Source organism: Diceros bicornis, chromosome 6 (assembly GCF_020826845.1).
Source record: "Diceros bicornis minor isolate mBicDic1 chromosome 6, mDicBic1.mat.cur, whole genome shotgun sequence".
Lineage (NCBI taxonomy): Eukaryota > Metazoa > Chordata > Mammalia > Perissodactyla > Rhinocerotidae > Diceros > Diceros bicornis.
In genome coordinates, this window is record NC_080745.1 from 27,024,945 (window position 1) to 27,051,459 (window position 26,515).

Consider the following 26,515-nt stretch of genomic DNA (forward strand, 5'->3'; position numbering starts at 1 on the left):
TTAATCCCTTTTCATTAGGGACCTCTTGGACCAAGATGCCTCTGGGGAAATGGAACCCTGGGGAGTGCCAGCTTTCTCAGGCCCTTGGCTAAGCCTGTTTGCCAGAGTTTGCTCTCAGCTCTGGAGGAGTTGGCTCCCATGCCTTCCATTTCTGCCTTTTGCCCTGGAATGACTGCTGAGAGTTTTGGAGGTGTGGATAGGGAGGCTGAAGTCACAGCCCTGTGGGAGTGTGTTCTCAATCCAGGAGCCGCCCCACCCAGGTGCTTCCTCCCTGGCTCCAGACTCTGTGTCCTAAGTCTCTGCTCACTGATCACAGCTTCATCTCTTTTCTTCAGGGTGACCATTGTCATCTTCTAATAGTCTCTCCTCACTTCCTCCCACTGATGACTTCTCAAACCCATCTTCGTATCACAGCTATTAGTGTCAAGATTTTACACTAATATTAATAACAATACTAATGTTATTGAACATGTAGCATGTGTTGGGCACTATACCAAGAGCCTGTGGAAATCCTATGCAGTGGCCATTAACCTCTGTCCTCATTCTGTAGACAAAAGCCTGAGCCCAAGGAGGGTCTAGATGTGCCCAAGGTCATACACCACACCTTGTACTCACCGTGACTCTTATACTCCTAAGGGTAGGGCCTGACCCTGTAGAATTATCTCTGCATCTCTACTTTCCAGCAAAGGACCTGGCATATAGTAAACATTCAAAAAAAATTTGTTAAATGAATAAACTGGTTATATCAGAGGTGGCTTCTAAAGCTCAAAAGTTTTTTTAGCCCTGCTGATGCACAGGCTCTCTCAGATCCTTTTTCATATTTACTGAAAGGGATATAATATTCAAAGTGGGGGCTGTTGGCTCAAACTGTGTGGGTGGAACTGGTTTTGCTCCATGCAGAATCCTTTGAATTGCCCTTTCATATCATACCCCTAAGGTTTTTTTTTTTTTTTTTGTGAGGAAGACCAGCCCTGAGCTAACATCTGATGCCAATCCTCCTCTTTTTTGCTGAGGAAGACTGGCCCTGGGCTAACATCGTGCCCATCTTCCTCCACTTTATATGGGACGCCGCCACAGCATGGCTTAACAAGCAGTGTGTCGGTGCGCGCCCAGGATCCGAACCGGCGGACCCGGGGCTGCTGCAGCGGAACGCGCGCACTTAACTGCTTGCACCACCGTGCCGGGCAGCCCCCAAGGTTTTTATGGGCAGCAGTCAGCTTCCTGTTTACTGTATAGCTGTTGTTGAGGATTTCCTGTATTATTTCATTGTGCATCCTTGTCTCAGTTACCTGTTGCCGTCTAGCAGACCACCCTGAACCTGGTGGCCTCAAACAGGAATGATTTATGAGTTTTCACAACCCTGTGGGTTGGCTGGACAATCCTTCTTCTGTTCTCCCTGGGGCTGACACGTGTTCCTGCAGTCAAGTGGCGGCTGAGTTGGCTGGCTGGTCCAAGATAGCCTCAGTCACATGTCCAGTAGTATTGCTGGCTGCTCTCTGGGGTGCCTCAGCTTTCCAATTGGCCTCTTAAGCGCCAGTAGCCTAGGTCAGCGTCCTTACAGCATGATGGCCTCAGGGCAGCGTTCTGAGAAGGCAGGTTCAGTGCACAAGCACTTATTAGCCTCTTCTTGCTTCATGGTTGCTGACATCGGATTGGCCAAAAGCAAGTCACATGGCCCAGCCCAGAGTCCATGAGGGGAGGAGCCTTCCACTCCAGCTCCCTGTGGGAGGAGTAGCAAAGAAATGTGGCCATTTTTAATCCACCACAATCTATTACTCCAAATCTGTTACTTTCATGACAGATATTAGGATTTTAAAGTTCTGAGTAGTGTGCTAAAATCCTGTGCCTTCTGGCTTTCTCCCACCTGGCATGTGAATCATCCCTTTGTCCAGTGTATCCATGCTGTATATGTTACCTGGCCATTAGCCCATAGGAAAAAACATAGTGTCTGTCCATACAAATAATCCATAATCAATCTATAAATCAGAATTGGGGTGAGTTTATTATGAGCCAGATCTCAGGACTAGCCTGTGGCCTTCTTTCCCCAAGGAAGGAAGGGCACCAAAGAAGTAGGGTATACAGAGTGGTTATATACCATCTTGGAACAAAGAGCATACATCACACATGATAGGAGTATCTCTTTTACAATAGTCACAAGATTGCTTTGCTGGCACAGCAGATTGGTGAACACAGCAGGTTGGTGGTCATAAGGTCACAAGCGGGTCAGTAATTAATCCTTAGTTTAGGGAGAGATGCTTATCCTAAAGGACATGCCGATACGGGGGAAGTTACATCCCTATCTTTAAGGGCAGCGTTCTTGTCTTTGAGACATTGTAAATGTTAAAGCAGATATACAATGCATGCTCAACAGGCCACATCAGGCCCTTTTGGAAAAACAGGTCAGGCCGAATTAGTTTTAAACCAAATGGCTTCCTCATGTGCTTTAATATATCCTATTGCTTTTCATTTATTTATCAATAGTATATGTAGAGTTCGGTACTATTCATGGTTTCAGGAATCCACTGGGGGTCCTGGAACATATCCCCTGCAGATAATGGGGGGGAACGTATCCCCTGCAGAAAATGACTTTACCTTTTCCCTATGGCGGGTTACTTGCATCCATTTCTTCTGGCCCATGACTGATTCTTGTTACATCTTAATTCTTGTTCCTGTTACTCCTTTCACTTCCATCTCTGGGAAGCTCAGAGTTAAAATTCAAGTCGACTACAGCATTTTTGCTTCCTTGTTTCCTCAATCTTGATGTTCCATTTCTTTTGTATTTCTATTTAGATCTTTTGTTTTATGCCGACTAACCGCTTTTGGAAGAATATAGGGTATAAACTTTTGGTAAGACTCACTAGCAAAATTTCTTAAAAAATCCTGGCACTCCCAGTTCATTGGTTTTGCTGGAAAGATTCAGAACTATAGTGCTATTGTATAAGCTTGTATACACTTGAATGAAAGTGAGTTTGCATGTTCTGCTTGATTTGACTCAAGTGAACCTTGCTGTTTATCACAACCAACCAACTTTCTAGAGAGTTGCCTCCGGCACTTAATTTAGCTGGTCCAACACATCCTCAAGGTGTTATGATGAGGCTCCTATATCTGAACATCCACTATGTTCCAAGCATTTCATGTAGACTTTCTCTAAACCTCTCAAAGTCTAGCATTCTGGATAATGCTACTGAGAATAAAGAGATTGATCATTTATAAAGTTCTGGAACCTGGATTTGAATCTAGTTCTTTCTAGTTTTAAAGCCAATGGGCACATGAGAATCTTTGGCCTTCAGAGAATAAATTAACAGGTAAACAGGCTCTTTGGAATTCAGCATTTTAAAAAAAATAAACTATGTCAAAAGAGATTGTTAAATTCTCAGACCTTAATATGCAGTAGAGGTGAGATGCAAACACCACTTGGAACAAACTCCATGGGGCTGGCATATCTTGGTGGTGAATTCTTTTATTTTTTATTGTTTATTGCGGTAACATTGGTTTATAATGTATAAATTTCAGGTGTACATCATTATACTTATATTTCTGCATAGATTACATCGTGTTCACCACCCAAATACTAATTAAAATCCATAATTAAAATCCCTCACCACACACATGTGCTTAATCATCCCTTTTGCCCTCCTCCCTCCCCCCTTCCTCTCTGGTAACCACCAATCCAACCTCTGTCTCTACGTGTCTGTTTGTTGTTTTTATCTTCTACTTATGAGTGAGATCGCATAGTATTTGACCTTCTTCCTCTGACTTACTTTGCTTAGCATAATACCCTCAATGTCCATCCATGTTGTCACAAATGGCTGGATTTCATCGTTTCTTATGGCTCACTAGTATTCCGTTGGGTATATATACCACATCTTGGTTGTCCATTTGTCCCTTGATGGGCACTTAGGTTGCTTCCAAGTCTTGGCTATTGTGAATAATGCTGCAGTGAACACAGGGGTGCATGCATCTTTACGCATTTGTGTTTTCATGTTCTTTGGATAAATACCCAGCGGTGGAATAGCTGGATCGTATGGTGGTTCTATCCTTAATTTTTTGAGGAATCTCCATACTGTTTTCCATAGTGGCTGTACCAGTTTGCACTCTTAGTGGTGATTTTTGAATTCCACAGACTATGGATTTGCAGTGGGAAGAAGGCTCGTGACTGGTTATATCATATAGCTATGGGGTCTTGGGTAACTCAAATGATTTTTTTGTGCCTTAGTTGTCTCTGCTATAAAATGGAGTGCCTTACAACTCATAAGGCTGCTGTGTGAGACAGGGCTCACTTTTTACTGAAAACCTAAACTGTGTGTCAGACCCTGCTAACATCATCATCATACATGTTATCTCATGTAGTTTTTTTTTTTCCTGAGGAAGATCAGCCCTGAGCTAACATCCATGCCAATCCTCCTCTTTTGCTGAAGAAGACCAGCGCTAAGCTAACATCTGTTTCCAATCCTCCTCCTTTTTTTCCCCTTTTTCTCCCCAAAACCTCAGTAGATAGTTGTATGTCATAGTTGCACATCCTTCTAGTTGCTGTATGTGGGACGCAGCCTCAGCATGGCCAGACAAGTGGTGCTTCGATGTGCACCCGGGATCCGAACCCGGGCCACCAGTGGCGGAGTGTGCACACTTAACCACTAAGCCACAGGCCCGGCCCTATCTCATGTAATTCTTGCAGCATCACAATGGGTAGAAAACATGATTCCTATTGCTCTGAGCTCCAGAGCAGGCATTTGAATTTGCTGGCAAAATGTGGGTTGTTTGCAGCAAATCACTTTCTCCCAACTTTTCTCTTGATGATTAAATAAGACAGTGTGTGGGCAGGAAAAGCAGCAACCCTCGAAAACAAATATTAGTATAAAATTAAAACTTTCTGAAATTGAGTCAGAGAAGAGAAGTGGAAGGATGGGCAGTCCCCAGGTACCGCCTAACCCCCGTGGGCTGGGCACTGTAGGTCGGTGTGCTGGATTCAGGGATTCTGACTACCGGGTGGGCCTGGGGTCAGTTGTCCATCCCAGAACTGGCCTGGCGTTGTGGATAGAGTGTGGGCTCTGGACCAGGCAGACCTGAGTGTGACCCTGGTGCACTCACTGCCTGTTTGCTCCATGCCCTTGATTCTTTTTGGATGTTGTTTCTCGTCTTTTATTTATTTATTTATTTATTTTTATTATTTTTTTTGTGTGTGAGGAGATCAGCCCCGTGCTAACATCTGCCAATCCTCCTCTTTTTTGGCTGAGGAAGACTGGCCCTGGGCTACCATCCGTGCCCATCTTCCTCTACTTTGTATGGGACGCCGCCACAGCATGGCTTGCCAAGCAGTGCGTCAGTGTGCGCCCGGGATCCCAACTGGCGAACCCCGGGCCACCGCAGCGGAGTGCACGCGCTTAACCGCTTGCGCCACCGGGCCGGCCCCCTCATTTCTCGTCTTTTAAATGGGGACGTTACTACTGCACCTCAAGGACACTGTGAGCAACACCCAGAGTAGCAGACGTGCCGCTACGTGACAACTCCCAGCACACGGGAAGTTCTCAGTAAGTGTCAGTACTGTCGTCATCATTTCCATTCCCCCATGTTTTATGTTGGGGGAACAAGGGCAGTGGAGCCAGGATCAGCAGCCTGGGAGAAGAATGTGGTCTGATTTCTCTCTGTGTGCATGTAGTTGCCTATGAACTCAGCGTAAGGGTCTAGCGTACCGCTTAGTTTAGTAATTCAATGCTAGCGTTGGCCATAAGCACACAAAACCAATTTGGTCTTTTGTTGACCAGTTTCTTAGAAAAAGCACTCAGTAGGGAAGGGGATGGACACAGAAGAGAGGGGCCCCTTAACAGGCCCATCAGAGCTGAATCTGGCAGTGCCGAACCCTGCCCAGGACAGCAGGGACCTTTCTGGCCCTTTCTCCAATTCCTGAGGAAAGGGGGACCTCCCTGGGTTCTAGAATAGTGCCTTGACCTCACACCTGTTTCTAGATACAGCTCCTGTGCCACTGGGTTCCCCAAGCTGCTTTGGGCTGCATTCATAGCCTCAGGCCAGACTGCCATGATGCCTCAATGATATGAAATGTTGCATAGATTTGAAGTTCCAACCTAAACATGTCTATGTTAAAATTTATTATTCATGAAGGTAATTTAAAAACATGACAAAGTTTGAGAAGTAGAGACAGCACTCATCATTCTCCACTCTAACACAACCATTTTTATTTTAGTGAATTTCATTCCAAGCTAATCCATATGGATACATATTTTTATATAGTTCTCTCATTGTGTACATAAAATTTTGTCTCCTGCTTTTTCATTTAACATATTATAAGCATTTTCTATATGGCTGTGTGATCTTTATAATTATAATTCTTAATGGTTGCATAATATTCTTTTGAGAGGCTGTAACATAATTTAACCAACCTCTTATTGGTGAATATTTTAAGTTGCTTCTTTTTTTTCTCTTATAAACAATGCTGCAACATTCATGCATAAAATTTGTTCCTTATTTTGGGTTAGTTCATTAGGATAAATTCAGAGAAATGAGATTTCTCGGCTTAAAGGTTATAAGTATCTTTTTAGTTCTTGATATGTGCTGCCAAATTGCTTTCCAGTTGGGTTGAACTAATTTACACTCTTTCCTTTTGCTTTTAAATAAGATAGTGGGACATCTGCAGCCCATGTTGTAATACTACATGTTGGAATAATGTGGAAAATGTCCCAGCTGTTGAAGGCAGAGAATGGGCGTGTAAATAAATGTGCCAGAGGTAAGGGATCAAACAGCTTGTCCCTGACTGGCACTGTCCCTCCTGCCTCAAGGCAGAACACAGAGGGAAGGAGGCTCCTGTGGCAGCCAGCACCTTGGGACACACTAGCAGACAGTGCCCTGCTCTTGGGCACAGGTCTCTGAACAGAGTCCTGCCACATGTCACTCACATTAGGGGATGGATGTGAATGCTCCACTTGGCTTCTGTGATCTCATCTAAATAACCTAAGAAAAGAGCTCAGAGCTGTGGGAAAAACACTGTTTTGGAACAGGTTGAAGTGGAATCTGGGCTCTGGTGGTACTGCATCAACCGCCTTTCCCCATGTGTTTACTTATCTGTAAAATGGGCTAATGATGCCTGACAGTGTCCTGTTTGCACAAATCCTTTGTGAAAGAAGAATTTGTAATTAATAAAATAAAGACCTTATGAGAAAAATAGATTTAGGACAACCCTTTTACGGTTTTTGGGTAATATTTATTTACATGACAGGTAGCCATTGAACCCTAAATCAAGAGAATGTTAATGAGAACATGTAAATTTTAAATAAGTAAAAATAAATGCTGTACATTTCCCATGTACTGTTGCTCATTTGTTAGAAACTTTAGAAAAATTCTCCCCACCATCTTGCTAAGATGCTTATGAGTTTATTTTCCTTGGCTGCAGATGACATGCATCTTTTGAGGTGTGTGTCATCCGTGGTATTTCTAGTCCTCCAGCCACATTGACTAGTTTCTAAAAAAACTGTGTGGGTCATCATCATTTTATCTACTAACCTTGACGTGAATAATCACATAAATTTCAAACACCCCCTTCCTCATCCTTCAGGTTTCGCGGCCTTGGCCTCGACCATGACCATGGAGATGTGCTGGGCTCTGCCCCCTGCTGCTCTCCCAGGGCAGCTTGGGGAAGGCTTCCTCCCCTCCCCTGACTTCCCTGCTTCATCCGTTTTTCCAACATCTAGGTCTCTCTGATTCTGATTGTCCCAAAAGAGAAATGAATTGAAATCTAAGTTGTACTTGAACTGACGTTTTTCCTTTTGACTAGCAAGGTAATTTACTGTAAGGGGAGCTGTATCTGCCTTGAGGAGTAAGAGAGAACACCAGTGCTGGCCCAGGGCTTGGTGTGGGTGGGTGTTTAGTAAATGGTAGGCCCTCCCACTCACACTTGGTCAGCTGTACCTGGGCCATAGGAATTTCTGACTCTGTGATGATTTGTGATTAGACAAGGGAAAAAAACTTTATTAAAATTTTCCATTTCGTTTTTAATCCTGGGCCCCCTTGGAGCCCTTTTAGCATATCGTGCCAGGACTCACTTTTCTTCTGGAGATGCTCTTCAAAACAGACTCAAGATCTGATGTCCCTGGAGAATCTCCACCCATCCTTTCCTGTAGCCAATTCTGACTCAGGTGATTACAGAGCTGAGGAAGGAAGCAACCAATTGTTGTGTGGACTTGGGCCCCCAGTGGGAGTGATTTAACCAGTGAACCTAGTATAAGATGGTGGCACCTATTGGTGAAAGAGTGGCATTGCAGCACAGTTCTATGAGACCTGACAAAGCTGTGAGTTGAAGCAAAGTGGAGAAGCAGCTTTGCTAGAGAATTGACACTGAAATCAGGGTGCTGCCAAGCATGGAGGAATCCTGGTGGTGCCTGGGGTGGGGGAGGGTGGGGCAGTGTGGGTGTGGAATCCAGAGGTAGAGGGGAGATCAGGGTGGTACAAGCCTAGTGAATGCTACCTCTCTCTCCCTGCTGGCCGCTCTGTGCTGCACTGGAGTGTGGCTCAACACCTTGTCGTGCTGACTGCCTGCTTAACCTCTCTCCTAGCACTTGTTTTCTCATCTATTAGTAATTATTATTTTTTAATTTTAAAATACAGTTGATTTTTACGTAAGTCACTGGGGAAAGAATTTCTAAAATACATTTTTTTTTTTGTAAAAAGACATTTTCTAGTCAAGTTTGTTGAAATTCATCATTTCTCTAAAGTAAGAGAACCTGTTTCAGCTAACACGGAGAATCCCAGAACAAGAAGTGGAGCAGCAGTTAAGACGGGGCTTGGTGTGAGATCTCCTAACAGGAGAAGCCGTTTCTCTGTTTATAGAAGGAAAGGGGAGGAACCGGAGCAGGCGATAATGGAGGTGGCCATAAATGGCTCCTTAAAATGGCAGGTGCTTAGCTAACTTGTGGGCTCTAATTCCATTATCCATGGCTCTGCTTTAAAGGGCCTGCTGTTCTTGCCTTCGAGATGTTTATGACCTAGCCCCAGAGCTGTCTTGCTTCATAAACTCTTATTTAGAACCAGGAATAAGGAAAAGCTGCATGTTAATAGCCTCTCTTGTGCTCCCCCTGCTCTGGGCCACCTACTGCTTTGGTCATCCACTGTGAGCATGGGAGTTTAGGATGGATTGATTGCTCTTGAAAAGAGGATTGTGGCATGAAATAGATTGCTCCTGGGCATTGTGTCTCATTGCAGAATTGGCTTTAAAATTGGCATTTATCAGGAGATTCACACCTTAGTTCCCTGAAGGGAGAGGGAATGGAGAGGGCTTAAAATTGCCATTAAAACTTGACAGACGCCCTTGAAATACATAGTTGATGCATATTGGCCCAGGAGTGTTTAATGTGATTATTTTCCTTTTATGTAAATAAGATCTATGCACACATTTTATTTTTAATTTTTTTAAAACTTTATTTTTTAGAACAGTTTTAGATTTACAGAAAAACTGGGAAACATAGTGCCAAGAGTTCCCATATACCACGCATAGTTTCCCCTATTATTAATATCTTCACTTACTGTGTTACGTGTTATAATTAAAAGAACCAATATTGACATGTTATTATTCACTAAAGTCACTACTTTATTCCGAGTTCCTGAGTTTTTCCCTAATGTACTTTTCTGTTCCAACATCCTATCCAGATACCACATTTTGTTTAGTTGTCACGTCTTTTTAGGCTCCTCTTGGCTATGACAGTTTCTCAGCCTTCCTTGTTTTTGATGATCTTGCCAACTTTGAGGAGTCCTGGGATTTTGTAGAATGTCCCTCATTTGGAGTTTGTCTGATGTTTTTCTCGTGATTGGAGTGGGGTTATGGGTTTTGGGGAGGAAGACCACAGAGGTAACATATGCATACATTTTAACAAGTCAGTGATTGATCTAATTATGGGGAGGAAAGGTGGAAGTTGAGTAGCTGGAGTAGTGTAACTAAAAGAGAAGTGAAGACTGGATCCTCATATTGGAAGAAGGCACGTTTAATGTTCTCAGCGATGAGACTTAATGTCTGACTTGCGTAATGCCTTACAGTTCAGCGGAGCCCTGTCACGTGCTTTCAGGGGGGTAAGATAGAGGTGTTTTTAAGTTTCCATGTTACGTTTTGGGAAACTGAGGCCCAGGGAGGCAACCTGAGTTGCCCAAGGGGATAGAGAGAGACCAGGACTGATCTGCCATGTTAACAACACATTTCCAGACCTTTGTTAGGTGCATTTCAGATTATTTAGAGTTTCTAGATTGAGCAGGCTGGGTCACTGATGGACATTTCATCTGTATGTGGCCACCGGAATTTAAATGGGAAGATTTTGACTAAATTAAGGCGGTTGACTGACTACGTATGGGCTGAGTGTGCAGGATGATGCACGCGGCCCTCTCTCTGCACGTTAGAAACGTTCAGTAACAGAGGAGTAATAGAAGTGTATTTGTAGCTCGTGACTTAGTACAAGTGATTGTCACAGCTCCCAGATACCGAGCAGCCCCACGGTCCTTCTCACCAGCCTGCTTTTCTCTGAGGGTACGCAGAAAAAGAAATGAAGTGGTGACCTTTATCATAATATAATTTTTATTTGTGAGCAAGTGATTATGTATGAAGCAGTCTGTGACTTTGAATCCACAATAGAAATTTGCCCCTCTCCCATTTTAGCAACATTGTGTCTCGTGAACCAAGTTGGAGTAACAAATGTGAAACTTTCAGTACATCAGTAAAGTCAGTGGTTCTCAACCCTGACTGTACATTAGAGCTGCTTGGGAAGCTTCTAGAAAATACCCAAGGCTGGGCCGTATCCCCAGAGGTTGTGATTCAGTTGGATGTGTCAGGACCAGGCCTTGGAGAAGCCAGGAGACGTGGCCTTTCTGCCTTGTTCCCTCACTTACTGGTCTACACAGGTCCTGATTCTTAAACAGTTCATATCTTTTGATTCTTACCTGAGTAAAGGTTTTGAAAACTGTCGGGAGGTTGCTGTTGTAAGCTCACTCTGAGCTTGTCCTACTCCTCCAGCTTGTTCGACCAGCTCTCCCTAAGTGATGAAAAGGGGGAGTGGGGGGGTTCTCACTGCTGCCACTGCACAAAATGTATGTTCAGAAATGGTTGAGTGACCGAGCCAGGCACATTTCTGGTCTCCAAGGTATGTTATGTCTCCTTCCTATTCTAATGAGGATTAGGAGGTAAGATAACACTCTTCCTCTGAAACCAAGTTATTGCTTTCAATGGCAGCTCTTATTTAGAAGCAGAAACCAATGTCTTTTATAAATGCATAGATATCAGTGCTTGCAGAGTATAGGCTTCTGGTTTTAAGGAAGTTTTGCCATGGTTCAGAGTGACCTGACTACTAGCCTAGCTATGGGGGCCTCCCCTAGGCATTCTGGCATTCTTTTCTCAGGACCTTTTCCCAGTGAGTTAAAATTACATTTGTCAATTTGTTAATGGTCACATACTTAGAAAGTAGAAGTTTAGATAGTGACACCTTATATCAGCAGTTTTCTTCATCCTCTGTAAGACCTACAGATTATTCCCCTGCACTACCCTGGTGGGACACCCACCCTGAAGATTTAGAAACCATAAACACTCCTTGGGGTTCCTCTGTGGATCACTTTATAGTGAGAATGCTGGATTATGGGAGGTTTTGTCTTTAGCAGGAAACAAAGTTTACTCTTAAAAATTTGCTTTCAAGTTAACAATTTAGTTATCGGTGTCTTAGCTTGGCAGTGTGCTCTTAAGAAATGGGCTATGGAAATATGAAGTATCACATCTTTTTAACAGATCTGGCAACCTGGCTTTTTTTCCAAAAACTTAAATGTTGCTGTGTGGATTGGTTATAGTAGTGATAATTACTGAACAGTCATTAACTGATAGTGAAAAGTAGACAACTGATGAGAAAGGAATCAAGTAGTCATTCCAGTGGTATTTTTGGTAACTTCATTTGCCTCTGAGCATATGGTCTAGTCAGCTGAAATAATTTAACAGTGACAAAACGTATTTCAGTAAGGGGAAATTAAAAACAACGTATTTATTTTCTTTTTTCTTCCACAGTGGTATTTTTGTCTTTGTTAACAAATATAATGTTAGCCACTTAAATTTTATGAAGACAGACTTTGATGATTTAGCAATATATATTTATTTTTTATTATCTAGTTTTACATGTATAAGCATATTTTTTGGTGCTTTTTCATAATTCAAACATGTTCTCATAGATGGTAATAGTCTTTATATTGCACTGTGGATAAGAGGTCGGTGTGAGATGAAATGACATTGTTACTGCACAGACTTGCCTGATTTGTGACTCAGCTCTTGGACTCTCAGCACTCATAGCCTCCACACATGAATAACTGTCTGTTACAGCATCAGTGTTCTGTCTGCCTTTGGCATATTCTGGCCTCATCTCTGCCACTGTCAAGTTTTATGGCATTGATAAATGTCGTGGTTTTAGAATATATTCACCGATTCTTTGACAGTCCTCCTCTCAAAATGTGGAGTCTAATTCTCCTCCCCTTGAGTGTAGGCTGGACATAGTGACTTTCTTCTAATGAATAGAATGTGGTGGTGTGACTGTATGATTTCCAAGACTAGGTCATAAAAGGAGTCCTAGTGTCTTCTTCTCTCCCTCTGCCTCCCCCTCCCCCCGTCCTGCTTTCCCCCTCTCTCGGATCACTTACCATAGGGGAGGCCAGCTGCCATGTTGTGAGGACACTTAAGCAGCCGTGTGGATGAGTCTGTGGTGAGGAACTGGGGCCTCTAGCCAACAGCCATGTGAGTGAACAATCTTGCAAGCAGCCCATCAGTCCGGTCAGACCTTCAGATGATGGCAGCCCTGGCTGACATCTTGCCTGCAGCCTCATGAGAGACCATGGGCCAGAACCATCCAGGTTCCTGAGCCTCAGAAGCTGTGTGGGATAACAGTGTTAATTGTTTTAAGCTACTAAGTTTTGAGGTAATTTGTTTTACGGCAGTTGATTACACAGTATGTCACTTAGCCCTTCTGGATCTCTTTCCTCATCTGGGAAATGAAGGGTTGGACTAAATAGTGCCTTTAACAAGTTGATAGCAGACTATTAGTACTTCAGAGACTGCTCTACCAGCTGGTGCTATCTCTTCTGCTTCCGCCGCAGCAGCCTTCCTACCGCCATCCCTCTGACCTGGGGAGCAGCTTACACAGCCCAGTCTCCTCCTTAGCACAGCCCCTCCCTCCAAAGCGACTGACATTTTGTCTCTGGCAAAAGCCAAGCCCACTTTTTATTTATTCTTATTTTGAAAAAGACAGTTCATACTGGGAATATAATGGATAATTTTCTTTTAATAGTAATGAAACCTATATTTAATTAATTTTTATAACTATTCAGTAAACCAACCAATTGGATTTACTTTTCTGAAAATAATGTGATTGTGTTAAAAGTCATTGCTCTTTTATCTACTTAGAAATAGGATGAATTTTGGCTGCTGTGCACTCTAATTATGGAAGATAAAGAGATGTCACTCAGTCATTTATTTCCATCAGATCTCACTCCTGGCCTGATTTAATTCCATTTGTGCTTCAGGTAATAGTCTGCTTCTGCTGTATGCATTTGTAAGAACAATGTGGGCAAGGTGCATTTCTTGAGTTTTTAGACTATGAAAACTAACCAAATTCAAATATCTAATAATGGTAGCTACCAACTTAGGTCAGTTAGTAAATAGGAGGACAGGAATTAGTGTGTGCATTCTCTGGCTCAAGTGCCGTTTAACAAGGAAGAGGAAATCTCAAGGCCCTAGATGAGGCTCTCTAGATCTTTCTGGAGGTTGTGTGTGGATGATCCAACACTGTGGTCCAAATGGTCAAGTTGAGTGAAGACAACAGCATCCTCCCTGCTCCATGTTTCTTGATTTAGTTGGCAGAGAATCCTAGACCTCTGGAAATTTCCCTGACAGAATTCAGTTTTCCATCAGAACACTGAGCCCGCCCTTGTCTACATTTGTCTGAGCATTGTCTATCTGTGAGCTAGTCATTATGTATTCAGTGTCAACCGCCCTCCTTTGAGGGCAGGAGAAACAAAGCAGAGATGGGTCTGCATCCTGGGAAATAAAAGCAGGCTTACTGGATCACAGGCTTTGAATTCTCTGCAACTTTTGACCCAGCATCAAACCACATCATTACTCCTCTAATCTCAGCAGTTTATACTTGTCACAAAAAAGAGGACCTATCTGTCACTGCCTCATTTTCTCTTAACGGAGAAAACAAACAAATCAGTTGGTAGCACCTCCTGGATAGCAATGGTTACTGGGAACCAGAGCCTTCTCCATAAATTTGCATTCAGTACATTGCCATTTTTAAACGGAGCCGCCACTGGTGTAAATTAGTCTTATAATGTATGTAAATGTATGGGAGGGCGATTGTTGTAATGAAAAGCTTCCACTGCGAAGTGGGAGAAGCCAGTAAAATCAGTCTGAGTAAGTAGGGTGAGAGGTTTGTTTGCAACTGCATTTATTATTGAGCAACTACTGTAAGTCCCCCACCACACTTGGTACTGTGGGTGTGCAAAAGATGTGACACAGCCCTCCTGCCCCCAAAGGACCTGAAATGCTTCTGGATACCAAACGTGTGAAACAGGTGGGAAGTATGATGGAGTCTGAGTGTGTCTGCTACACGGGAATGCCAGGGCAAACAGGGACCTCGAGGCGTTTAGCCCAGTGTCCTGGTGTTAGAGAAATGAGGCGACCTCCCCGGACCCCCACAGTCATTGACGAAAGCCAGCGCTAGAACCCCAGGCTCCAGCTCCTAGGCCGGGACTCTTCCCAACGCACCGTGTTTCCCACTTGTCCCTTAAATGTTGGCGTCTCCTGCTGCCCTGGGACCCTGTTCTCACTTGGCTCACACCCTCCCTGGGTAGTCTCTCTCATGCTCACCAGTAGCTTTAATTGCCTCATGCCTTTCCAGAACTCCAGACATGTGTCTCCATCTGTTTTCCAGATACCTCCTCTTAGCATCTCGCAGGAACCTCAGCATTTCCAAAACAAATTTGTCTTGATTTCCTAGCGCCACTCCTTACCCCACCCAGACAACTTTCTCGTGTTGTTATTGCTGCATGTCACTTCGTCTATGAAATCTTCAAGTCAGGAACCTGCCATCTCTGATTCTTCCTTCTCTCAGCCTCCTCCAGGCATCCCCTGGCTGTGCCTGTCTCCTTCTGCATCTCTAGGACCTGGACTGGAGCCAGCTCACCACCTTCCATTGCTGCGTTGCCCTAATGGCCTCCTGGTCTCTCCTTTGTCCCCCTCCAGCCTGCTCCGTACACCACAGCCAAAGGGGTGTTTCCGGAACACAAGCCTCAAGTCTCAGAATATCTTACCTCGTCCATGGCTTCCTATTTTCTACCTTTCATTTTGTTCCTTCCAAGTGGAACCCTCATCCCCCGTCATTTCTCCTTGCCAGGTCAATTGTTGACTCCCTCAGATTCCTGCTAAGGTGTCCCTTCTCATGCACAGACTTCTCAGAGCCCTCCGCGTGGAGTCCCTGCCCTTGCACTGTGTAGGGCATGACTCTGTGCTGTCATTGTCGAATGCTTGTCTGTGTGCAGACTGTGTACACTCAACCAGGGAAAAGCTGCCTGGTCCCCACTATATCTCTGGGGTCTTGCCTAATATCCAGCAGAGGCTGTGGGTTAGGGTGACAAGAAGAGAGTGGAAAATGGCAAGCGTCTGGAAGGGTGAGCTGTTGACAGGTGGTGGGTTGTAGTTGGGCAATGTCTCAGCCCGTGAATCCAGTCAACCCTCTTGAACTGTCAGGAATTTGGTGATCAGACGTATTCTGAGATTCTGAGATAGTTAATGCAGTGTTTTACTTTTTTTTTTTGTACGTTGTTTTACTTTCATTTTGGCTATCTTTTATCTAAAGGCAGTACAGTGGAATGATTGTGACCAGGGACTCCAGTACTAAATTCCCTGGGGTTCGAATCTCCCCTCATTATGTACTTTGTATTACTTAAACTTCCAGGGCCTCAGCTTCCTCATCAGTAAAATGGGGGTAGTACTAGCATTGTCAGGAGGGTTAATGTGTGCACAGGTTATTGGGCCTTGGCACCTAGTAAAGAGTGTTAGTGTCTGAGGTGGCTCCTCCTTTTCTTCCTCTGCCTCATCATTTTATTCTAGGAGAGGGTAGTTAACATGGTAATTTGCACTTTTTGGCTTGAGAGTCCAGAACAAAGCTGTCCTTTGTGAATGACCTCCTAGAAATGTATCCTGGGATTTTTGTGACATTGTGAGAATCAGGCTCTTGTAACTTGGATTAAACTGAGCCCTGGGCTGCCATCCCCATCCTGATTTATAAAGGCCAGTTTGAGCTTTTCACTTGCTATGTAACCTGGACAAATTGCTTACCCTCTCTGATCTTCTGTGTCCCCATTGTAACATAGGAATTATAAAATGCCAAGATGTTGCAGGGATGAGAAAGTATCTCTGTGCAATGCCTGGTGCATAGTGGGCCTCCATAAATGGCCCTCAGCATTATTCACCTGCTTGGGACTTTGCCATGCCCTAGTCATACAGCACATCCTCCTCCCCGGCCTTGGTTTATGGTGGGCATGGTTGAATGGGAGGTGAAAGGGAGGTTGAGGAACGTTACACATGGACTAGCCAATCTGGTTTGTGAGAAGAAGGAAACGTTTGTTTTCTGAGAAAACATTGATGGTTGACTTGTGGATGCTGATTTCGTGAACACTACGGATAATGCCTTGATTCTTACATGTAGAAAATAAGACCAAAGTCACTGGCCCCACTGAATGAAATGAAATGGCAACACTCACTTTTGATTTTATTTGAGTACGAGGTTAAATGGTTTGATCCATTAGCCGGTGTATGTAGTAGGCCAAATGCCTGCAGGAAAAAAGTGATTAGCCACAAAATGCTACAAGCAAGCTACAAAATAAAAATTAATAATGGTTAATTGAAAGTCTACACAGTGTGACTCTGGTAACTTCATTACTTGCTGAATTGAGTATTCACACATATTTCCTGATATCGTAAAGGCAGTTAGTAGGTTCGATTCTCTTACTCCTATGCATTTGCCAAGATTGCTATGAAGTCATCGCCAATAGTAAATTGAAAGTTTATTTATAAGCAAATAATCCCCAAAGCCAAATTATAAATATCTTTCAATTTTTTTTTGCAGCAAAAAAATATTTAAACTGGGATGCAGATGCGTTTTCATACATTTGTTACAATGTGGGGTAAGATCTTCAAAAGTCCCAGTACTTGGGGCACTTCAAGGCCTGAGGAATGCCCTGCGGTGGTGGCTGAAGCTAGGACCACAGGGTGGTTCCTCTCACTAGCCCACTGTGTCTGCAGTGGCGTCTTCCTCCCCGGGTGCCCCCGCCCATGGTTTCCGTGATGGCCCTGATGGGATAAACGCAGCTGTATCACTTCACTACAGAAGCAACTGAAGTTGAAAAACTGGCCTCTAGAGGGAGGAAGTTTAGGCACGGTTTCTCTTTAATGACTGTCCTTTTGAGTAGAAATGCAGATTATTGGCGGAGCAAGTTGCTTTTGGGAAAAAATGTATATTTGGCCCAGCCCCTGAGGATTACCCATCTTGCAGCTCTCGCTTTACATTTTGAAGAGCCACAGTGTCTCCAGCGGTTAGCTTTTGCACAGCGTGCAGCCTGATCTGGAGGAACGCCAGCTAACAAACCCGTACAGAACTGGTTGGGTCTCCCCTGAGGGAGGGTTTAATGCTGCACATCATCCTAATAGCATCTGCTCAGGAAAATGGCCAGTTGACAATGTTTGGCTCACAGAAGTCTATGTGAGACTTAGTAGCCACAGGATATTTCTGATTTGGGTTACTACAGAAACCTTTCTTATTTTAGTCACAGAAATCAGATTCCAAGTGGTTGAAAAATATATTTAGATCTGTGGTCATGGAGTTGTTATTTAGTTTGATTTAATGTTGGTATATTAGAGTAAATCGTTTGCACAGATGATGAGTTGAATAAATTCTGCCAGTTTATATCTTATTCTGGTTTCACATTAAGCCCTTAATTTGCAGCTCTGTTCCATTGGCAGTCCTATTAGAGTAAGCCCTAGGAAAAGCTTGGCGGGTCCTTTCCTCTCCCTCCACTGTTATTCAGTGGAATTAAACAAATCATTTAACAGCCTCTGAGGAGGCCTCAAAGGGGCCATAGGGTCCTAGGATGTCCTTACACCATCTAAGATGTCTTGAGAGCTACCCTGATTTTAATGGCTTTAATTTAACCACTATTGAATTATTTTATTTAATCTACTTTTCCTATCTCCCTTCTCCACCTTCACAGATCCTCAAAGCCGTGGGAGTTTCCAGACTATTTCCTTCCCATAGATATGCAATACAAATATAAAACGAAGAGAGAAATGCAAATCCTTTCTTGGAAAAGGTCACTCCCGTGCTTTTCTCCCCTTGCACCTCTACCACCCGGAGAAGTTCTGGGATGCAGGTCCTGGAGATGGGAATTCTCTCTCATTACATCCCCAGGGCCCACTGGCATCATAAGACTTAGTGTTTATTGAACTGATGAATGAAGGTGTGCTTGAAGAACCAATCGACTCATTTGGTGTTTTTCTTCCCCCTAGGAGGACTGGAATGAAATTGACCCAATTAAAAAGAAAGACCTTCATCACAGCAACGGGGATGAGAAAGCACAAAGCATGGAGACCCTCCCTCCAGGTACCGCAGCAGCCCACAGCGGCCAGTCCAGCCTTGGGCTGGTGGCTGGTGGTCGGGAAGTCATCTTGCCCACTAATTGTGAACAAGCTGAATGTGACATTTGGAGCATGTGGCCTGTGGGGTAGAGAATGGATTTCATAGGGCAGCTGGAGACTGCCCTCGAACAGTGTTTTGCTGACTTGCTTAGTGGCCCATTAGTACGTAATGAAGTAAGTTCACTGGGAGGTGACTAAAATTTGTTGAAAGAAAAAATAGAAAAGACAGGATGATATGTATTAGTTCACAAATTTTCTTAATAGATTTTATTTTTTAGAACAGTTTTAGGTTCACAGCAAAACTGAGCACAAAATACAGAGATTTCCGTATACCTCCTGCCCCCACACATGCACAGCCTCCCCCACTGTCTGATATCCCCCACCAGAGTGGTGCATTTGTTACAGTTAATGAACCACTATTGATACATCGTAATGACCCAGAGTCCATTTTACATTAGGATTCACTCTTGGTGTTGTACATTCTGTGGGTTTTGACAAACGTATGACATGAATCCACCATCACAGTATCATACAAAGTAGTTTCACTGGTCTAAAAATCCTCTGTATTCATCCCTCCCTCCCCCAATCCCTGGCACCCACTGATCCTTTTACTGTCTCCATGGTTTTGCCTTTTTCAAAATGTCATATCATTGGAATCATACAGTCTGCAGCCATTTCACGTTGGGTTCTTGCACTTAGTAATGTGCATTGAAGGTTCCTTCATATCTTTTCATGGCTTGGTAGCATGTTTTTTTTTTTTTTTTTTGTGAGGAAGATCAGCCCTGTGCTAACATCTGCTAATCCTCCTCTTTTTTTTTGCTGAGGAAGACTGGCCCTGGGCTACCATCTGTGCCCATCTTCCTCCACTTTATATGGGACGCAGCCATAGCATGGCTTGCCAAGCGGTGCTTCGGTGCGCGCCCGGGATCCAAACCGGCGAACCCCGGGCTGCTGCAGTGGACCGCACGCACTTAACCGCTTGCATCACTGGGCCAGCCCAGCATGTTTGTATTTTTTTTTTTTTTTTATTTGTGAGGAGATCAGCCCTGAGCTAACATCCGCCAATCCTCCTCTTTTTTTGCTGAGGAAGACGGCCCTGGGCTAACATCGGTGCCTATCTTCCTCCACTTTATATGGGACACTGCCACAGCATGGCTTACCAAGCAGTGCGTCGGTGCGCGCCCGGGATCCGAACCAGCGAACCCCGGGCCGCCGCAGCGGAGCGCGCGCACTTAACCGCTTGTGCCACCGGGCCGGCCCCTACATGTTTGTATTTTAATCACTGAATAGTATTCTATTGTCTGGATGTACCACAGTTTATTTATCCTTTCACTTGCTGAAGGACATCTTGGTTGCTTCCAAGTTTTGGCAATGATGAATAAAGCTGCTATAAACATCTGTGTGCAGGTTTTTGTGTGAGCATAAGTTTTCACCTCATTTGGGTAAATACCAAGGAGGGAGACTGCTGGATCCTGTGGTAGGAATGTGTTTATTTTTGTAAGAAACTGCCAAACTATCTTCCAAAGTGGCTGTACCATTTTGCATTCCCAGCAGCAATGAATCAGAGTTCCTTTTGCTCTACATCCTCAACAGCATTTGGTGTTGGCAGTGTTTTTGATTTTGGCCATTTTAATAGATTGGAAGTGGTATCTGTGTTGTTTTAATTTGCAATTCCCTAATGACATATGATATTGAGTATCTTTTCATATGTTTATTTGCCATCTGTTTATCTTCTTTGAGGAGTCTGTTCAGGTCTTTTTGCCCATCTTTTGATTGGATTGCTCATTTTCTTATTGTTGAGTTTTAAGAGTTCTTTGTATATTTTGGATAACATTCCTTTATCAGTTATGGCGTTTGCAGATATTTTCTCTCAGTCTGTGGCTTGTCGTCTCCTTCTCTTGATGGTGTCTTTCCCAGGGCAGAAAATTTTAATTTTAATGAAGTTTAGATTTATCAGTTTTTTCATGGATCATGCCTTTGATGTTGTATATAAAAAGTCATCACCATACCTAAGGTCACCTAGGTTTTTTCCTATCTTATCTTCTAGGAGTTTTGTAGTATCGTGTTTCATATTTAGGTCTATAATCCATTTTGAGTTAATTTTTGAGAAGAGTGTAACGTCTGTGTCTAGATTTATTTATTTTTGTTCTTGCAGGTGGATATCCAGTTCTTCCAGTACTGTTTGTTGAAAAGGCTGTCTTTGCTTCATTGTGTTGCCTTTGCTCCTTTGTCAAAGATCAGTTGACTATATTTGTGTGGGTCTATTTCTGGGCTCTCTGTTCTGTTCCATTGATCTGTTTGTCTGTTCTTTCACCAGTACCACACTATCTTGATTACTTTAGCTTTATATTAAGTCTTCAAGTTGGATAGAGTTAGTCCTCCAACTTTGTTCTTCCCATTGAATAGTGTGTTGGCTGTTTGGGGTTTTTTGCTACTCTATATAAATTTGAATCAGTTTGTTGATACCTACAAAATAACTTGCTGGGATTTGATTTGGATTGTGTTAAATCTATAGATCAAGTTGGTAAGAACTGACTTCTTGACAATATTGATTCTTCATACTTGTGAACATGGAATATCTCTCCATTTATTTAGTTCTTTTTAAATTTTTTTCAGCAGAGTTTTAAAGTTTTGCTCATACACATTTTGTGCCTATTTTGTTAGATTTATACCAAACCATTTCATTTTTTTAGATGCTAATGTAAATGGTATTCTGTTTTTAATTTCAAATTCTGCTTGTTCATTGTTCATATTGGAAAGCAATTGACTTTTGTGTATTAACCTTGTATCCTGCAACCTTGCTTTAATTATTAATTCCAAGCTTGCTTTGGCAGCACATGTACTAATTACTTATTAGTTCTAGGAGTTTTCTGTTGATTCTTTCAGATTTTCTACATAGACAATCATGTCATCTGTGAATAAAGACAGTTTTATTTCTTCCTTCCCAATCTATTTTATACCTTTTGTTTCTTTTTCTTGTCTTATTTGATTAGCTAGTGCTTCTAGTACAGTGTTGAAAAGGAGTGGTGAGAGGCATCATCCTTGCCTTCCTAATTCCTGGTCTTGGCAGGAAGGCTTCTAGTTTCTCACCATTAAGTATGATGTTAGCTGTAGGTTTTTTTGTAGATGTTCTTTATCAAGTTGAAGAAGTTTCCCCTCTATTCCTAGTTTGCTGAGAGTTTTTATCATGAATGGGTGTTGGATTTTATCAAATGCTTTTTCTGCATCTATTAATATGATGAGGTGATTTTTCTTCTTTAGCCTCTTAATGTGATAGATTATATTAATTGATTTTCACATGTTGAACCAGTGTTGCATACCTGGGATAAATCCTACTTGGTCATGGTATATAATTCTTTTTATACATTGTTGAATTATATTTGCTAATATTTTGTTGAGGAGTTTTGCATCTATATTCATAAGTATTGGTTTGTAATTTTCTTTTCTTGTAATATCTTTGTCTGGTTTTGCTGTTAGGGTAGTGCTGGCCTCATAGAATGAGTTAGGAAGTATTCCCCCTGCTTCTATCTTCTGGAAGAGATTATAGAGAATTAGTATAATTTCTTCCTTAAATGGTTGGCAGAATTCACTAATGAACCCATCTGGGTCTGGTGCTTTCTGTTTTGGAAGGTTAATAGTTATTGATTTAATTTCTTTAATAGATAAAGGCCTATTGAAATTGTCTATTTCTTCTTGTCTGAGTTTTGGGAGATTGTGTCTTTCAAGAAATTGGTCCATTCGTCTAGGTCATCAAATTTGCAGGCATAGAGATATTCATAATATTTTTTATTCTCCTTTTAATGTCCATGGGATCTGTAGTGATATCCCCTCTTTCGTTTCTGATATTTGTAATTTGTGTGTTTTCTCTTTTTTTCTTAGTTAGCCTGGCTAAAGGCTTAATTGATTTTATTGATCTTTTCCAAGAACCAGATTTTTTTTTCTGTTGATTTCCTTTTTTCTATTTCATAGATTTCTACTCTAATTTTTATTATTTCTTTTGTTCTGCTGACTTTGGATTTAATCTGCTCTTCTTTTTCTAGTTTCCTAAAGTGGGATGTTAGATGATTGATTTTAGATCTTTCTTCTTATCTCATATTTCATTCAGTGCTGTAAGTTTCCCTCCAAGCACTACTTTGACTACATTGCACAAATTTTGATGTTGTATTGCCATTTTCATTTAGTTCAAAATATTTTTAAATTTTTCTTGAGTTTGTTCTTTGACCCATGTGTTATTTAGAAGTATGTTGTTTTATCTCCAAGTATTTTGATATTTTTCAGCTATCTTTCTGTATTGATTTTTAGTTCCATTGTGGTCTGAGAGCAGACATTGTATAATTTCTATTCTTTTAAATTTGTTAAGGTGTGTTTTATGGTCTAGAACGTGGTGTCTTGGTGAAGGTTTTGTGTGAGCTTGAGAACAATGTGTATTCTGCAGTTGTTGGATAAAGTAATCTATAGATGTCAATTATATCCAGTTGATTGATGTTGTTGTCTAGTTCAGCTATGTCTTTACTGATTTTCTTCGTGCTGGATCTGTCCATTTCTGATAGAGGAGTCTTGAAGTCTCCAACTATAATAGTGGCTTTATCTGTTTCTCACAGTTCTATCAGTTTTTGTCTCATGTATTTTGATGCTCCGTTGTTAGGTGCTTACACATTAAGAATCGTTATGTTATTTTGGAGAATTGACCTTTTTATCATTATGTGTTGCCTGTCTTTATCCCTGATAACTCTCCTTGGTCTAAAGTCAGCTCAGTCTGAAATTAATGTAGCTGCTCTCACTGTCTTTTGATTAGTATTAAAATGGTATCTCTTTCTCCTTCCCTTTTGCTTTTAATCTCTGTGTCTTTATATTTAAAGTGGATTTCTTATAGACAGCATATAGTTGGGTCTTGATTTTTGATCCACTCTGACAATCTCTGTCTTTTAATCGGTATGTATAGACCATTGACATTTAAGGTGTTTATTAATATAGTTGTATTAATATCTATCATAATTGTTACTCTTTTCTATTCCTTGCTCTTGTTCTTATTTTGTCTTCCACTCTTTTTATGCCTTCTATAGTTTTAACTGAGCATTTTATGATTCCATTTTTCTCTTCTTTTTCTACTTTTTTTAGTGGTTTCCCTAGAGTTTGCAGTATGCATTTACAACTAATCCAAGTCTAATTTCAAATAACACTATCCTGCTTCACAGCACAAGTATCTTATAACAAAATATTACTAATTCCTCCCTCCTATCCCTTGTATCATTGCTGTCATTCATTTCACATATATGTAAGAATATATATAATATATAAGCATACATAATCGAATACATTGTTGCTATTATAATTTTGAAAAAACTGTTAACTGTTAGATCAATTAAGAATAAGAAAAATTGAAGTTATTTTACCTTCACTTATTCCATCTCTTAGGCTCTTCCTTTCTTTAAGGAAAATATCTGAGTTTCTAGCCTATGTCATTTTCTTTCTCTCTGAAGAGCTTCTTTTAACATTTCTTGCAAGCCAGGTCTACTAGTAATAGATTCCCTCAATTTTCGTTTCTGAGAATGTGTTTATTTCTCCTCCACTTTTGGAGATTAATTTCACAAGGTACAGAATTCTAGTTTGGTGATTTTTTTTCTCTCAACACTTTAGTTATTTCATTCGACTCTCTTCTTGCTTGCATGGTTTCTGAGGAGAAGTTGGATGTAATTCTTATCTTTGTTTCTCTAAAGCTGTTTTTTCCCTCTTATCTTGTTTCAAGATTTTTTCTTTATCGTTAATTTTCTGCAGTTTGAATATGCTATGCCTAGGTAATAGTGTTTTTTTGTTGTTTTTTGGTATTTATCCTGCTTGGTGTTCTCTGAGCTTCCTGGATCTGTATTTGATGTCTGACATTAATTTGAGGAAATTCTGTCATTATTGCTTCAAATATTCTCTTTCTTTCTTTCTTTCTTCTCCATCTGGTATCCCCATTACACATGTTATACTTTTTGTAGTTGTCCAACAGTCTTTGGGTATTCTGTTCCGTTTTCTTTTCAGTCTTTTTTTATCTTTGCTTTTCAATTTGGAAACGTCTGTTGTCACCTCCTCAAGCTCAGAGATTCTTTCCTCAGCCGTGTCTAGTCTGCTAGTGAGTGCATCAAAGCCGTTCTCATTTCTGTTATGGTGTTTTTGATCTCTATGATCCCTTTACGATTCTTTCTTAGAACTTTCATCTCTCTGCTTACATTATCCATTTGTTTTTCCATGTTGTCTACTTTTTCATTAGAGTTCTTAACATTTTAATCATAGTTATTTATATAGTTGAAATTCCTGGTATGAGAATCCACCATCCCTGCCATATCTGATGTTTGCTTTCTCTTCAAACTGTGTTTTTTGCCTTTTAGTATGCCTTGTAATTTTTTCTTAAAAGCCAGATATCATATACTGGGTAAAAGGAGCTCCAGTAAATAGGCCTTTAGTGATGTGGTCATAAGGGGTGAGGGGAGGGGAAGCATTCTATAGTTATATGATAGGCCTCTGTCTTTTAGTGAGCCTGTGCCCTTGGGCTGTGAACTTCACAAGTGCTTCTCAGTTTTTCTCCCACTTAGGCAGGACAGAATGACTAGAGTCTACTGGAATTGAGTGTTTTCCTTCCCCCATGTGGAAGGCTAGGGCAGACTGGAGTCGGGCATTTTTTTCCTTCGGGTTGGTTAGGCTCTGGTAAAATAGTTTCTCTTGAGAGTGGGCCTTGTTAACGACAGAGTGCTCTGGCCTATTTCAAAATGGTTCCTTTTCCCCTCCCTCTGCTGGAAGAATAAGGGAATCTGTCTTCGATATTTACTGTGAGAAACCTGGGTAAGCTCCTGGAAGTAAAATTCACAAAAGTGTGGGGGTCCCCTTGTGACTGCCCCCACTGGAGTTTTTATCTCTCAGGCTTGTCCACAGTGAGCCTCCAGCAGTTCATCACTTGGAGTTCAGGTTTTGCTATCTGGGCGCTGGTTCCTGCAGAGGTTGCTATTCTGATAAGTTGTGATTCTCTATGTTCACCTGTTGGTCTTGGTCTCTCCAAGTTTTGGAGCAGCATTTTGCCATATGACCTCACTTCTCTGAGGGATCTAAGAAGGGCTATTGATTTTTCAGCCATTCAGCTTTGTACTTGTTGTTAGAATAGAGTGATGACTTCCAAGCTGCTTACGTGCTGGACTGGAAACCAGAATTTGGTTTATGAAATTTGTGTGATAGTGACAGAGTTTGTATGTTCATGTTTCTTACTGAGGTTGGACAAGCATCATCCTGGGGAGTACGGACCCTCCTTTGTCCACGCCCTCCCCATTGTCCCAGCTGCACTAGACGTGGGAGCGTGCATCTCTATGCGTTAGATGTCTCTGTTAGGTCTGCCCCCTTTCTTCTTCCTTAACTCCTGGGTGAGTCATGAAGCCCTGAGCCACAGTTCCTTCCTATGTAAAATAGGCATTACCCACGCAGTAGGGAGCCTCTGAATAGAATAGTTAGCTAATAAGCATCTTTTATTATAGTAGGATATACTTCTGCTGTGTGGATTAATGAGAGACTTCCTGTGGATTGTCTTCTATTAAAAAAACCAAGCGTTCTAGTGGATTTTAAGGCATATATGGAGAGGGAGAGAGAAGCCATCTTCAGGGTGTACACTAGATGTGACTATTAAGAGTTACGCTATAATTAAAATGAATTCAGTGTGGTGTTGGCCCTGGCTTTCATATTCTTAACTGTTATACAGTTGATTGTCCTATCTTCAAAGAGATAGGAATGTACTGATTTTCCTCGTTTTTTGAGTTATTATTAATAGCTTTTGATGAATGTATTATG

General features: G+C 41.9%; 1 protein-coding gene across 1 annotated transcript in view; it reads left to right on the forward strand.

The window, feature by feature from the left end:
- The window catches only part of GALNT2 (polypeptide N-acetylgalactosaminyltransferase 2), a 198,314-nt gene that overhangs the window by 84,145 nt on the left and 87,654 nt on the right, over positions 1-26,515 (forward strand). The window contains exon 2 of the mRNA XM_058543079.1: positions 18,575-18,668. Within this exon, the coding sequence (XP_058399062.1) occupies positions 18,575-18,668 (94 nt within the window). The remainder of the gene's footprint in view (positions 1-18,574; positions 18,669-26,515) is intronic.